This window comes from Microcaecilia unicolor, chromosome 9, assembly GCF_901765095.1.
Source record: "Microcaecilia unicolor chromosome 9, aMicUni1.1, whole genome shotgun sequence".
Taxonomy (NCBI): Eukaryota; Metazoa; Chordata; class Amphibia; order Gymnophiona; family Siphonopidae; genus Microcaecilia; species Microcaecilia unicolor.
The window spans coordinates 179515872-179532012 of NC_044039.1; the positions used below are offsets into that span (position 1 = coordinate 179515872).

At 44.4% G+C, this 16141-nt stretch overlaps 1 protein-coding gene across 3 annotated transcripts in view; it reads right to left on the minus strand.

Annotated features, from left to right (window-relative positions):
- Positions 1-16141, minus strand: part of PPP2R5E (protein phosphatase 2 regulatory subunit B'epsilon) — a 279362-nt gene that overhangs the window by 73099 nt on the left and 190122 nt on the right. For all 3 annotated transcript variants that reach the window (XM_030215510.1, XM_030215507.1, XM_030215508.1), the window contains exon 6: positions 4488-4618. In XM_030215510.1, coding sequence (XP_030071370.1) covers positions 4488-4618 — 131 coding nt within the window. The remainder of the gene's footprint in view (positions 1-4487; positions 4619-16141) is intronic.

Genomic DNA, 16141 nt, shown 5'->3' on the forward strand with positions numbered 1-16141 from the left:
GAATCTTACCTACCCTATTCCACCCTAACATCTAATTGTATTTGTTCCTCTACCGGACTTGGTGAATGCCTTTATGGTACTATGTAAGCCACATTGAGCCTGCAAATAGGTGGGAAAATGTGGGATACAAATGTAACTAATAAATAAACAAATAGTTGAATGCTCCTATGTTAATACTAGATCAGTTTGCAATAAGTTGCATGTAATTAAGGATTTCATAGGTGATTTTCAATTTGGAATGGTTTTCATAGTAGAAATATGGCTATCCAATGTCAGTTCATCACATACCTTCAATCTCTGCCCTTTGGGATATATCATCATTAACAGTCCTAGACAAGATTATGAGGGGGGGGGGGGGGGTGGTAGCTTTGATTTATAAAGATTTTCTTACCATTAAACTGATTGATAGTTTATGTGAACCAAACTCAGAACTTACAGTATGTCAATTTATGGATGCAGCATGTTCCAGTCCATTATGAATAATTACAAATTTATAGACCTCCAGGAAATTGAAGTTTGACAAAACAGAAATTCTATGAAGTAATTTCTTACTATGCTACAGTTTTTAGTGACTTGATTATTTTAGGTGATCTTTTTACTTCTCCATTTACTCAGTTTTTGAACTCAATCTGATTTTAACCTCTATATTTCCAACACGCTAAAAGTTTGTGAGAGGTTTTATAGAACATTGCCCCTCACCCTTAAGGTTAAGACCTCTGAGCCACCTTAAAAACTAAAAACTGCAGCTCCTCAGTACCTCTCCACTCTCATCTCTCCCTACATTCCACCCCAGGAACTCCGTTCACTGGGTAAATCTCTATCTGCACCCTTCTCCTCCACCGCTAACTCCAGACTCTGTTCCTTTTATCTTGCTGCCGGTACGTCAAGCTCTATCTCTGGCCGTCTTCAAATCTAAGCTAAAAGCCCACCTTTTTGATGCTGCTTTTAACTCCTAACCCTTATTCACTTGTTCAGAACCCTTATTTTATCATCCTCACTAGGAGTGGAGGAGTGGCCTAGTGGTTAGGGTGGTGGACTTTGGTCCTGGGGAACTGAGGAACTGAGTTCAATTCCCACTTCAGGCACAGGCAGCTCCTTGTGACTCTGGGCAAGTCACTTAACCCTCCATTGCCCCACGTAAGTCGCATTGAGCCAGCCATGAGTGGGAAATCGCGGGGTACAAATGTAACAAAAATAAAATAAAAAAAATATTACCTTATCTCTTGTTTGTCTGTCCTAATTAGATTGTAAGCTCTGTCAAGAGGGAATGTCTCCATGTTTAAGTGTACAGCGCTGCGTACGTCTAGTAGCACTATAGAAATGATAAGTAGTAGTAGTCCCACCCAGGGAGGAAGTGAGAAAGGAAGGGTGATGCCAAAAGGACAGGAACCAAGAAGTGTAAAAGGCAGGGCCATGAGAATAAGGAGGCCAAGGGAAGGAAGAAGTGAAGCCTCAGCATACGCCTTTACTGAATACTTCTAGCTGCTGTAACCTGAGGCAAGCCATTCTTTTTTTTGAAGACTTGTGAGCCTTGTTCTGAGGTCTGGCTGGAGCCAGACCTGGACATCCAAAGACAGAAAGAGAGAGATAGAGACAACAAAACTGAGTTTGGGAGTGGCAGTCAGACTATTTTGGGTCCTGTTAGCTACAGGCCCATGGTAGGATTTTTTCACCTCTGAAAGAGACCTTACCTTAGTTCCTAGACCTATGAAGTAACAGGTCTGAGATTTAAGTTAGTAAAGCACTTATTTCATGTTTACCATCTTGTCCAGCTGTGTTATTGTGAAGGCCCTCCCCCAAACCTCAAAAGTGGGATATTTGAGCTTATCCTGCCAGAGGAAGCCGGATTCTTGACCTCTGGGCCTATTGAAGATACCACACCGGAACATCGAGCAAAAGGGGTTAGCCCTGCTCTAGTTGGGGGGGGGGGGGGGGGGGGGGAACGTATAGTTAGTGCCAGACAGGTAGGTTTTATTTTTGTTTTCCTCACGCAGTGTGCATTTCTGGACGAGACCGCTATAGCAAAAACATGGACAGGCTACTTCAGGCCCTAGTGGAAGGCCAGCTGCAGCAAGTAGTACAGAGGCAATGGAGCACAAGCAAGCCTCCAAAGATCTCTGGAAGCCCAGCAGATTTCCCTGGCCCAGGTGACATAAAAGCCTTGCAATCTCCCAGATTGCACCCTTTGGTTCCGGTGCTATCGAAGATGGTACCCGAGGACTACCCGGACTATTTCTTGACCAATTTCGAAAGAACCACCTGCCTTGCTGATTGGCCAGAAACGTCAGACAGCTTATCTAGAGAATGGATTAACCGGTAACAGCCAGACGGCATTCCAAGACGTCAATCCCGGTGGGACAACCACCTATGCGAAACTTTGAAGAAGGCCAGTGAAACCCAAAAGGCCTAAGGTTAATAAAATTAGGCCATTTTCTTTAAATAATTTGACTGGATTTATTGAATCTGCAGCTCAAAATTTAACAGATGTGTTTCCAGTTGATAGAATATGGGTTACATTTGCTGAAGTCTCAGTACAAATAAGTTTTGAAGGTAAGTAGTAGTAATAGATAGATATAAATGAAAACACAGAAAATAAAATAAGATATCTTTTTTATAGGACTTAATAAACTTTTTGATTAGCTTTCGAAGGTAACCTTCTTCATCAGATCGGAAACAGTATATTAAGTCCAATAGAAAAGGTATCATTATTTTCTTTTCTATGCTTTGATTTATTTCTATTTATTACCTTTAAAAGTGGACTAACACGACTACCACACCACTTTACTTAAAACTATATTGAAGAAATTAGTTAACCAACCTTGTCCTTTGGACATATGTCCGGCTTATTTACTGAAAAATGTTTCTTTTTATATTTTGTTATGGTTCACTAATTTTGTAAATCTCTCCCTGATCAATTAACAAAAATAATGTTGCCTCTGATACCAAAATCTCCAAGTTTGGATCTGGCAGTGCCAGATAATTATCGTCCACTTGCCAGCATACCACAGCTTGCTAAATTATTAGAATTTCTAGTGAATAACCAACTAAAGGATTATCTTTTCTCTTTTGATGGGTTACATTACAGATTACATTACACACAACATGGCTTTGACCTATGCATAGCACAGTCTCTTTACATTTGTTTTTAACATCTACAGTAAGAATGCTATTAAGTAAGGGAAGGCAGGCAATTCTCCTCCAGTTTGATATATCAGCTGCATTTGATGCTATTGCTCACTCTACTGGTGTGCTTTCAGGACCAGGTTTGGGATTTTATTTTTTTTCTACAAAGTTACATTTCAATGATAGATACCTAGACTAGTAGAAGCTTTCTAAAATTGAATAAACAGAAGACGAGATTTTGGTTCGGAAATTATAACGACATTGCAAAGTATGAACATGCTCTTATTTCAGGAGAAACCTTGAAAATAGGAAATAAAAAAAAACTGTTTTAATTTTTGTTCATATTTTGAAGGGACTAGGGAAGGAGGTAAAATTTGATATTTGATTTAGTTTTTTTGTTACTAACAAGAAAAACGTCCAATGTAAAATTATATACAAAATCTTTTTAAAAGTTTTTTTTTTTTTTACAAAAAACATTTCTTTACTGTCTCATTTGGCCCATTCAGTCCCTCTTTGTTGCCTCCTATTCTTCTCCTTTCAGTGTATCCTCTTGTCCCTATTTGACTCAAGGAAAAATGGGGGCAATATCCATCTATATTTCAATATGATTTTCATTCACATTTTATTTCATTTCTATACCTCTTTCCTCCTCCACTTTTCAATAATCTCCCTCCTCTCCATTTTGACCTCACCCTTCCACTTATGTCTCTACATCATGTTTCTAATGCTCCGCTTCTGTCCCTTATCTCCCCCTACAAACCACCTGTTTTTTTTTTCTTTTGGACTAAACTTGCAACCATTTTCTTGTAGGCTGGCAGTTGAAGGACCCAACCAGACCATGTGCTTTAGGGTTGCCATCTCACCTGAATCAACGCTACGAGGCTAATCCATTTCTGTTTTTTCCCCTTTGCTTCTATGAAAATTTATAGTCCCAATTTCTTTAAAGCATGACTACAAGACCTTGAACTAAATGAGGTATATCACAAGTGGTCAGCCTCTCTGGATTGACCTGGCAGCCCCACTGTGCCCTTCTCATTATGGCACCATCCCTACCTCCCCTCATTTTTTATTTAAAAGGAAACAAGGTAGGAAAGAGCAGCAGCCACAGAGCCTGAAAGAGCATACACTCTAATCTACAAACTTTGATTCTGCAGATATGACCCGAGTAGAAGGAATGGATCTATGACAGCTTGGGGCTTTTTATTTTTTTTCTTTCTTTTTACCTGTGAGCCACAGCTGTTCCTGCTCTCTGTGGCCCAGCAGCAAGGCACTGAAGGTACAAAAGATTTTGGTATATGAGATAATTTAACCCCTAGTAACATGTAATGATGCATACACACACTTTTTTTTTAAATTTCACTTACCGTAGAAAAATATTGTTAATCTGTTTTCGGATAAATGCTCTAAGACCAAGAAACTTGCCATAAATTCTGTGTAAGACTGTTTTAAGATAGTCCCGCTCGCGAGGGTCTTCACTGTCAAATAGCTCCAATAGCTAAAATAACATGAGAGAATAATATCAATACACAAACAAAATATGGAAACAGAAAACTACTTAATTTTAGTATAATGACTTTTCAACCAAGATAGCTAGATACATTCTAAATACTTGCATATAGGTCAAAAGAGGGTGCCATCCACACTGGCTCCAGCATCTCTCCTCATTCCCCTCCCTACCCCACCTCTTCCCCCTTCCCCATCCTGCCACTTTCCTTCATACCTGTTCCTGGCATTCCAAAGCAGTTTCTGCGCCAGCATGGGGCCTTCCTATGCAGGCCTGCACTCAGGCATGTGCTGCGTCACACCTTTTTCCTAATAGGAAATGCTTCACAAGCATCTCATAATACTTCTTATTGGGTAGAGGGCAGGACATAAGGCCCCTCTCCAACACAGAAACTGCTTTGGAGCACCAGGAACAGGTATGAAGGAAAGCAGCATCTTAGGGAAGGAAGAGAGGTACTATGCTTATGGCTAGTGCTCATGGAACTGGGGGAAGGAGAATAGGCAGGGGAAGGGGAGAAGCTGGAAATGGCATGGGCGGATAGGGAAAAAAGTGTTGAACTTCTGGCTAGAGGGAGTAACCTATATGTGAGCCATTCTATAGACATAGTTATTAAGCGGGGGGGGGGGGGGGGGGGGGGGAGCAGGGATGTGACCTGTAAGAGCGACGTACATACAAGTATATACTGTAATTTTATATTATCAACCCTGTCTATAAAAAAAAGTTAAAAAGTGGAGAGAGCATTGTGGATCTGCCACCAAAATATTAAATTATTGCTTGCTATGGCAAATTACAGCAGAAAGTGAAGGAGGAAAATGCAATGGCACATCAGTTTGAGGGTGGGAAAATGTTAGGCAGTGGTGTGTGGTTACATTTACAGTAGGAGATTCAATAAAAGGGGTTCAACATAAGCAAGAAGTGCTTGACAACCCCAAAACAACATATTCCACTCCCACAAAAATAAAAACAGAGGCTCAATGACCTCAACACTATCTCCTGCTCTAACAAAAGGAACTTGGCTCCCCAAAACTGTATCTCCCACTCCAATAAAACAACAGGAGGGGCTCAGCAACATCTCCCACTACAACAAAAATAATAAAAGGAAATCAGCAACCACAACATATCTCCCACCAATAGAGCTCGACTAAACCCCAGATCCTCTGTTTCTAATGGTTTCCTCACCTGGTGGCATAAGTACCCTTTCTGTTTAAGGAAGTTAAGAGCTAGAAAAGAAAAATACTAAGACTCCTGAAGAAGGCGTCTGTAGCGCCGAAACACGGCTGTGTTGAGTCGAGTGTATAATTAAATAAAGAGATTGTTCCTATCTACGTCGCCTACTGGTGTTGTTCAAGAGCCTACTCCTCCTACGCCCCCTTTCCTCAGATTCTAATGAAATCAAAACAGTGACTGAAATTGGCCATGTGGTTTTGGTACAAACTGTAAATGAAATTGACCCCCTCACTCCATTCCCCGCTCCCCTAGCAAATACTCTCCCTGTGCCTCCCTTTCCAACTCTTATGCCTTCCCTGAGACTACATTAGTGAAGCCCTGGTGGCCTAGTGGCTTCATCAGGGGCAGGAACGAACCCCACTCGTTTCTGCCCTGTGCACTGCTCCAAGACTGCCGCAGGAGGTCTTGGCAGCCATTTTGTGACTGGAACCAACACGGGCAAGATCGTTCCTCCTACAGCAGTCTTGGTAGCCATTTGGATTGGAACAGTGCACTTCAAAGGGGCAGCGGAATGGGGCATGAACAAGTGAGGTTTGTTCCTGCCCCCAAAGAGACCACTAGGGCTTTACTAGGGCCTACAGATGGTTGGGCAGGAAGGCGGGGGAGAAGGTTTAAAGACAAAATGCACAGGCATTTTTGGCCAAAGCCTGAACCCAGATTAGGGGTCAGTTTCAGTGACAAATCCAAAACTCAGCTGGCCTCTAGCCACCAACACAGAAGCAACAAGGGCTCAGAAGCCCCAACATAACAATTCTCATCCTCATAAAAACACCATCTATATTGCTTCCTAATTCTCTTTGCCTCTGTGCTCAACAGCTTCCTTCTCTCTCATCACCCTTTGTGCTCTTCCACCCCGACTTTTGTTTCCTATCCCTTCACCTCACACTCCTTTCCCTTTTCCTACAGAAACAGGTACTTGGGTCCATTGGATTCTCTTGATCTCCTGATTTCCGCCTCAAGTAAGATACACTAGTTCAGCAGGTTTTTATTTTGACTAAACAGACTAATTGTTTACACTAATTACATGGACAGCAAGCAGGCTAATGGGGGAAGTTATCAATGTGGACAACCTCTAAGATATGTTACTTTACTGTTAACCCCAGTTATGTGTAAGTAGGTCTCACTGCACAGACTGGGACCTGTGCTAAAACAGCATATCTTAACAGTAGATCGAATTGACAACTTCCCTCCTAATTGTTTGCAGAACGTTTTGATGACATTGATTGCACTACAGACTGGAATGCAGAAACTGTATCCTTAATATTCTGGAAAAATACACTCTCTCACTCTACTCAAATCCAAGGAATCCAACAGATCCAGGGGATATGGAAATAGCCTTCAAATCTGACTTTACTGCTACTATTAGCACAAACAGTATTGTGTAGTAACTAAGTAAATGTAACTAGTTACTGTACTTAAGTAAAAGTTTTGTTACTTGTAAAGCAGTACGGGATAACATGTTACTTTTACTGAAGTAATAATTTCACCAATTTTTAGCACTTTTACACAGTTACATCTGATGTTTGCAGTCAAAAAGTAAAAGCGGAAGCGAGATGAAAAAGCAAGCCTGGAACAGGATTTTGCTATTGCATATCTTGTCATGCAAACAGTGGATCAACTCAAATTAAATTTTGCTGTTCAGGGAATACAGCCTATGAGAACAGTAGAGTTGCCTGTGTTTGCTGAACTGGTTACTGGTCTCCAGTTAAACAGATCAATGATGAATTGGGTCACTTTGAAGTAGAGATGAAGCTGTAGTTGGTTGCATTTCTTGGTGAACAGACATATGTCTCTATCACAACAGACTGCTGGTCATCCCATGAAAAATGTTACATTAGGGTGACTGCCCACTGGATCGATAGTGTCTTTACAGAGGAAGTCTTGTCTGGGCTTAAGAAAATTGAAGGGTTTGCACACATTTAATGTTCTTGCACTAGTTCTTGAAGATATTCAGACTGCCATTAGACGAAAAAATTTTTTTAGAATAAGACGACAAAATGATTCTAACTTTGTAAAAGCTGCCTCTGTAATTGGACAGCATGACAATGATAATGAAAATGCAAGTGATGAATTAGGTAGAACTGCTTCTAATGCAGATAATAATAATGATGATGATGGCAAAGCATTCTTTGCTATAAGAAAATCAAGTGTTTCAGACAGATTCCCTTGATCAATACCTGCAGACCCTGTCAGAAGACATCAAAAATACTGCAGCCGACCTGAACTGAAGGAATATTTTTTAGACTGAACAATCCACTTCCTGCTAGTGCAGTTGCTGAACACCTTTTAAGCTGTCCTTCTGGCTCAAAGTCTCTCTTCTCTCCTTCCTCTCAGGACAGTGGGACTGACCACCTGTTAATTCGAATTCTGCCACTTCTGCCGCCACCTGTATTTCTCCTTTCCTTCCTATGTAGTTCAGATCAGCTGTTTGGACGATGCAGAAAAAAAAGAGGAAAGGCACGAGTGGCTGTTTACCCAATAGCCACTCCTACTGACTAACTCCAATAGGTACAGCATTCCTTTTTCCTAAGGCCCTGTCAAGTCCTACTTCGGAAGGTAGGAGAATGGCAGGGCAGATTCCCGTTTTTCTTCTTTTCTTCCATCCCATCAGAAGAGGAAGCAAATAGCAGCCTCGGGCAACAGTGGATGTGCTGTGCTATGAGTGCTGCCTCTCAAACTCTGATGTTCAAGGTGACTGGTAATGCTGGCTTTGTCCAAGATGGAAGAAAAAGGTGTCAAATGCAGCAGATCATGGCCCAGAAAAGAAAGAAAAGGAGCTAACTGTAGCAAACCAAACCAGAGGAAATAAAATAGCTGGAGGCTACAATAGCTAAATGAGGCACAAGAAAGGAAGACATGGCTATAAATCTAAAGCCCAAGAGAAAGAAGTTACAGCAGCTGCAGATCAGGCTCTTTTTAGGAAAGAAATGACATTGGACAATGAGGTCTGAGAAGAAGGAAAGGCACAGAGGTAAGAGATGACATCAAATCAAAACCCCAGAAAAGAGATGGTAGTGCCTGCAGCAGCAGATTGGGGCCTATGAAGGGTGAGAAAATGAAAAATGATGTCTTACCTGATCATTTTCTTTCCTTTAGTCACAAGTAGATGAATCCAGAGACTTGTGGGTTGAGACCATCTACCAGCAGGTAGAGATAGACAGCGCTTGACTGCACTGCCTTTTAGGATGACATGCTTCCTGGTCAGTCAGTATTTCTCATAATAAAGCAGAAGGAAACAGAATTACATTTCTTCTTCCCCACAGGGAACCCTGATAAACGAAGAACTGCCAAGATGAAAACAGAGCACAACAGTCCATCTAAAATGTAAAAATGCATACACCCCACCCAACAGAAAAAAACAACAGAGGAATTCCAGAAAGAAACAGAGAGGAATTCCCAAAATAAACCAGGGTGGGACTCTGGATTCATCTGCTGTGACTAGAGGAAAGAAAATTATTAGGTACAAGTATCAAAGCAGTCCTGAAGTAGGGAGGGAACCTGATTCCCCTGCAGATAGCACCGAAATTCCGAAAGATACAGGTGACCTCACAGAGCCAACCAAAAGATAATGATTGCAGAAAGCGTGCAAGGAAGACATGTCACCACCTGACATATGTCCTCCCAGAAAAATAGACTTCCACCCTGAAAGAAGCTACAGCTCAGACAGAAGACACCCGGAAACTGCACGAATGTGCTGTACCCGCTAGAAAATACGCAAACATGGAAGCATCTGTGAACAAGTGAGTTTGCAAGGCTATGGAAGCCATCGCCCTCGAGGGAGTCCAGAGCAAATCAGGAACAAAAGATCCGACCTGCGGAGCTCGTTGATCACTTCCAAAATTGGGATGCACACAATGAATGTCTAGCTTGCAAAAAGAATCAAACTGCAAGTGAGAAGAAAGGCAGAAATCCTTTCCACACGAAAAGGTGCGAATAAATGAGACTGCAACCCAGGAACAGAAATCCAGAGGAGCTCGACAGGCCTATGTATGGTGTTCCGAAAACCTGCATGCACAGACACACAGAAATGTAAGTACAACTAGGTTGCCCTAGACAATAGCCCTAACCCACATGGCAAGAACAAGCAGACCTGTCCTCGGGAAGACACCGAGACTTGGAGACACTAATATCTGGGGCTAAAAGGGTGAAGTCCGCAAACGGGATGCTAATCAACCAGAGCAGAAAGCCTGACCGGCTGCCCAGAGATACAAGTACAGCAAATGACAGGCTGAGACCACCAAAGATATTGGCTCGGGTGATGCCCGAATCCAGACAGCCCAGGAAACCACCCAACTCCAAATCTGGCAAGGCCAGATGTTGACTGCCGGACTCTGGGAAGAAATCTGATGTACCCAGTGAAGGCACGTTGGAGACGCCTGAAAGCTACAGAAAGCCACTTGCTGAGAGAGCCGAAAAGTCCAAAGAAGACCGTTCTGGAGCCAAAAGCTGCGGCTGAGCTGGCTTAGAGAAACCAAAAGAGATGAAGACTAACAGCTGAGAAGGAACCACCAAAGTGGTCTGTAGAGGAACGTGGCACATAGAGGAACACCCAAGACAGATGCCATAGCACCCAGACCTGGAACACATTCCCAGATCCCAGGACCTGGTAGGAAAAGTAGCACCAGATTTGGGGGGAATCCTGAGCTGAGGAGCAATTGGAAGAAAGCCTTCTCTAAGGCTAAGTCAAGGAACATGCCACGACATTCCAATATCAGAGTTGGAAACAACAGACAAGGTATGAAAGAATCTGCAATCCATTCTTGCGAAAGAAAATGTTCTTGGACACATGGAAAGGCTGATTGACCTGGACAGAACTAATAGTAGCCTCCCTTATCTCTTACTTATCCTGTTTGTCTGTCCTAAGTAGATTGTAAGCTCTGTCGGGCAGGGACTGTCTCTTCATGTTCAAGTGTACAGCGCTGCATACGTCTAGTAGTGCTATAGAAATGATAAGTAGTAGTACAAGGAAAGTAACCTCAGAAATAGTCTGTTGGCAGGAGAAGGGGGAATAGGAAAACATGTGTGCCTGGGAGCCATGGAGGCAGAAACTGTCGTGCTAGACTGAAACTATTAGAGACTGCAAAGATCCCAAAAAGAAAAGACGACTCCTGAGACGTCCAAGGTTGGTGGAAGGAAATTCTTTTCAGTGGAACTACAAAGGAAACAGAATAACTGCCTGTGTCTCAAAGGCAACAGGGGACAGCCTCAACCATGCAAAATAAGTGGAAACCGTGAAGTAGAGTTGCCTGGCCTGAAGCACTGGGCCCCACAACAACAATGACAAAAGTGAAAAGAGGAAACAGAATCTTGAGGTCCTCCCATAACCTCAGAGGCTTGGAAATTCTAGATTATAAACAACTGCGGCAGACAGACTCTGAACCAAAGCTCGCCAAAGGAGACCTAAGCGATGGATATCTGAAAATGAATCTAAGACAGAATTCTCTGCCAGCTGAGAGTGTCAAGAAATAGCCAAAAAGGCCAAGTACCAGAACTGGCTTGCATGACTTCGCATTGGAGTAAACCAATGTGAAGACAGCCACGGCTAGAAGATGCAAAATAATCTGGCTGTTGGTACCATAGTGTATTACTGACGGCAAGCTGCAAAGGGATGTGCACCAGGAAGCCCTGGACCTCGAGGACTTCCAGTCGGATACTTACACCAAGCTCACCCTCTCTCAGCAAGGGAGCTCTGTACAACAGCCAGCCACCCAACACTGGGAGAAAAGGAGCAAAGGTGCCATAGAAGCTAGCCAAGGCATGGTGACTCCCTGCTAGAGGCACCACCAAAACCGAGGAGGGTGGAAGAGGTGTGCAAAGGCCGCAGCCAGTGCCAGAACCGCTAGGAAAATGCAACCAGGCGAAACTGTAGCCCAGTAGCAAAGCAGCCACTATCCTAGCCACGCAATAACCTGATGGTGAAAGCTATCAAGAAAGGAGAGTGGAGTTACATGCCCTCTGGAACAGAGAAGAGAACTTCTGAGAGGAGAGGCTAAAATCTAGGAAATGACACTGAAGCCAGTTGAGAACAGGCGCTGCCAGAAGCCTGACCTGAAGATTTTCCTTGTGATCTGTGTCTGTTGCAGTTTTTTTTCCCTTAACAAGTCATATCACCCCTCTCCTCAAGTCACTTCATTGGCTTCCGATCAGGTACTGCATTCAATTCAAGCTTCTGCTACTAACCTACAAATGTACTCGATCTGCAGCCCCTCCTTACCTCTCAACCCTCATCTCCCCTTATGTTCCTACCCGTAACCTCCGCTCTCAAGACAAATCCCTCCTTTCAGTACCCTTCTCCACCACCGCCAACTCCAGGCTCCGCCCTTTCTGCCTCGCCTCACCCCACGCATGGAACAAACTCCCCGAGCCCATACGCCAGGCCCCCTCCCTGCCCATCTTCAAATCTCTGCTTAAAGCCCACCTCTTCAATGTCGCTTTCGGCAACTAACCTCTGCACCTCTACCCAGAAAAACTAGACTGCCCCAACTTGACATTTCGTTCTTTAGATTGTAAGCTCCTTTAAGCAGGGACCGTCCTTCTTTGTTTATTTTGTACAGTGCTGCGTAACCCTAGTAGCGCTCTAGAAATGTTAAGTAGTAGTAGTAGTAGTAGAATCACACCAGAGAAAAAAAAAATGACATGACCCAAAGGAGAATGGCCATACACCCTCCACCCAGAAATGCTCTGTAGCGGCTGATGTCAGGGAACAAAGCAGGATCGAGTCAGGCCGCCAGCAACTGCAAAGAGAAAAGAGCCTGTGCTTTCCTCGCATGGGAAACAAGCAAGGTTCTCCCAGTCGCTGCACCCAATATGCACAGACAAGCCCATACAGGTGTCAGGCCAACCCTGACACTGCACACAGTGAGGGCAGTGATCAAATACCGCTGCATGAAAACATTAGGGTGGTAAACTGAAAAGTGAGAGAAAAAAACAACACTCATCCCAAGAAGCAGACGGGAGTGCTGCCTGCCGCTTCAAGGCAGTCCGGGGCAAACCGTCATCCTCTCCTCCATAAACCCTTACACTGGGCACATCAGTAGCCCAGAGAAAGCAGACACTGAATGCTCATAGCTGGGCTGAAATGGCTTTTTTTTTTAAATGTAATTTAGTATCTTACCACATTGAGGAAGGAGAATGGATGAAGGGCAGGAGAGGGCAGAAGGGTGGGGGAGGGACCTGAGGTGACTCCCTAAATGTGGCACTGTTTGGCCACACACCCCAAAAGCTCTACTGAACAGAGAGACCCAAAACAAGAGCTGCCACAGATGAGACCAGGAGCTCGGGAGAGATCATCCATCCATCTGCTGGAGACAGAGAATACTGACTGACCAGGGAGCATTCCATTCTATAAGGTAGTGCAATTCAGCGCTCTCTATCTCCACCTGCTGGTAGATGGTCATAATCCACAAGTCTCTGGTTTCAACTGCTGCTGATGCTAAGGAATGCACTTTTCCTTTAACAACAACAACAAAAGTACAGTACAACTCTATTCCTTCTTAGGACTATTATTTACTTTAGTGCACCCTGACACTGCTATACAATAAAAGATTTATGAAATACTAGTAAAAAAGGCCCGTTTCTGACACAAATGAAACGGGCGCTAGCAAGGTTTTCCTCGGAGTGTGTATGTTTGGGAGAGTGTATGTGAGAGTGACTGTGTGAGAGACAGAGTGAAAGTGTGAGTGTGTGTGTGTGTGAGAGAGAGCGAGTCTGGGTGTGAGTGTGTTTGTGAGAGAGTGTGTGTGTGAGAATGAGAGTGTGTGCAAGTGTGTATGTGAGACACAGTGTGAGAGAGAGTGTGTGTGTGTGAGACACAGATTCTCTGTGAGAGTGAGTGTATGAGACCAAGCGAGTGAGAGTGACTGTGTGGCACATAGAGTGAATGTGATACAGTGTGAGACAGAGTGTGTGAGAGTGAGAGTCAGAAAGACATTGTATATGAGAGAGAGAGAGTGTGAGCCCTGCCCTCCCAATCCATGCCCATCTGCCCCTGCCCCCTCCATTCATCCTTTTCCAGCAATTCCCCTCTCTCCCTGAGCCCTGCCCTCCCAATCCATGCCCATCCATGCTCCTCTGTCACCTGCCCCCCTCCATTCATCCCTATCCAGCAATTCCCCTCTCTCCCTGAGCCCTGCCCTGCAATCCATATCCATCCATGCCCATCTGTCTCCTCCATTCATGCCTATCCAGCAATTCCCCTCTCTCCCTGAGCCCTGCCCTCCCAATCCATGCCCATCCATGCTCCTCTGTCACCTGCCCCCTCCATTCATCCCTATCCAGCAATTCCCCTCTCTCCCTGAGCCCTGCCCTACAATCCATATCCATCCATGCTCCTCTGTCACCTGCCCCCTCCATTCATCCCTATCCAGCAATTCCCCTCTCTCCCTGAGCCCTGCCCTCCCAATCCATGCCCATCCATGCTCCTCTGTCCCCTGCCCCCTCCATTCATCCTTTTCCAGCAATTCCCCTCTCTCCCTGAGCCCTGCCCTCCCAAGCTCCTCTGTCCCCTGCCCCCTCCATTCATCTCTTTCCAGCAATTCCCCTCTCTCCCTGAGCCCTGCCCTCCCAATCCATGCCCATCCATGCTCCTCTGTCCCCTGCCCCCCTCCATTCATCCTTTTCCAGCAATTCCCCTCTCTCCCTTCCATGCCCCCCCTCGCATCCATGCTCCTCTCTCTCCCATGTCCCAGCCTGTCCCGCCCTCTTCTCCCCCCCCCTTCGCATCCATGCCCCCCCTTCGCATCCATGCCCCCCCTTCGCATCCATGCTGTTGTTTCTCCCCTGCCCTCCCGCTCCCATTGTTCAACTTTACTGCCCACCCTCTTCTCTCCCCCCAACATCCCTTTTTTTTTTTCTTTTTAAATTTACCTCCATGGCAGCGGTTCCGGCAGCGCAGCATCAGGGAAGGAGGCGGCGCTCTCGACGTCTAGCCTTCCCTTCGCTGTGTTCCGCCTTCGTCTGACGTCATGACGTCAGACGAAGGCGGAACACAGCGAAGGGAAGGCTAGAGACGTCGGGAGCGCCGCCTCCTTCCCTGACGCTGCTGGAACCGCCACCACGGAGGTAAATCTAATATAATAAAACGCACCGTGCGTGGGTGCGATCCGTTTGTTTGTTTTTTTTCCCGCCCTCGACGTCATGACGTTTGACGCGAGGGCAGGGCAGAGACGGCTGGGTGGCTTCACACCATGAATCCACGAACCCTACAGGGAGTGTTTGAGTGACTTCAGAACGTTATCTTCAGAACGTTCACGGTGTGTTTTATTATATTAGATTGGGGGGGGGGGTCATTTAGCACTACCTGTTCCCCACAGAGATGGCAACTCAATCAGAAACACAGATGGACTGGCATCATAAGATTCATTTGGAACCACCTGGATGTCGTGCCCCCCCCCCCATTTTATAAACTCCTTCCCCCACAACTCATTCAATGTAGTAGTCAGTTCATTGCAGCAGCAGTCCTTGACTGTGTGCCAAGAAGCAGGACTCCTTTCAGAAGAATGGAATCATGAGCTCTGGATCTAGCCATGAGGTGTCACTCTTGAGCAATAACCACAACTCTATCCCTCAGCTGAACACTTATTGTGCAGTAACCCCAAATGACCTGAGGAGTGGACGGCTTAACTCAGAAATTGAACTAGGGATTTTCTGCATGTCAAGGAAGTATTCTTATGTAACCCAGCCACACCATTACTAATCATCATTTTATCAACACCTTTTTAGTTTCAATATATACTCTATGAAATTGAAATGGTTCACAAGATATTTACTGAAATGCAAGATGGAACAGATATACTGTCATTTGTTTTAAGCTGTTTTTCTCCATTGTTAATAATGCAGAGTGGATTCTTGGCTGTGATATTGTTTATTAAACCAACCTAAAAACTGTCTAAAGTTGATTCTACATTATGAGTTTAAGATTACATGGGTGCTTCATGAAGATGTATAAAGTTTCAGTCCATATAGGAGACAGTAATACCCAATGCACAGCAATTTAAAATTGTGGGGTAAATAAATCAAGCAGCTTGTGTTATAAATCCATGGGTAACTTCTGCCTGCAGGATTTCTACCAAGAAGCAAATGAAAACTATGTAGGTAGCTTGCTTTGATTACTGAACAAGGAAAAGTTACCTTCAGAATTTGGGCCTGATTGATCTGTGGGAAATTTTCTTGTCAGAAAAACGGGCCCAATATTCAAAAAACCTGAGCTCTTTATTCTCATATGTTATGCTCCTGAATTTGAGTCCCATTTTCAGCAAAACTTAGCAGCCTTAGGAACCTGTTTACTAA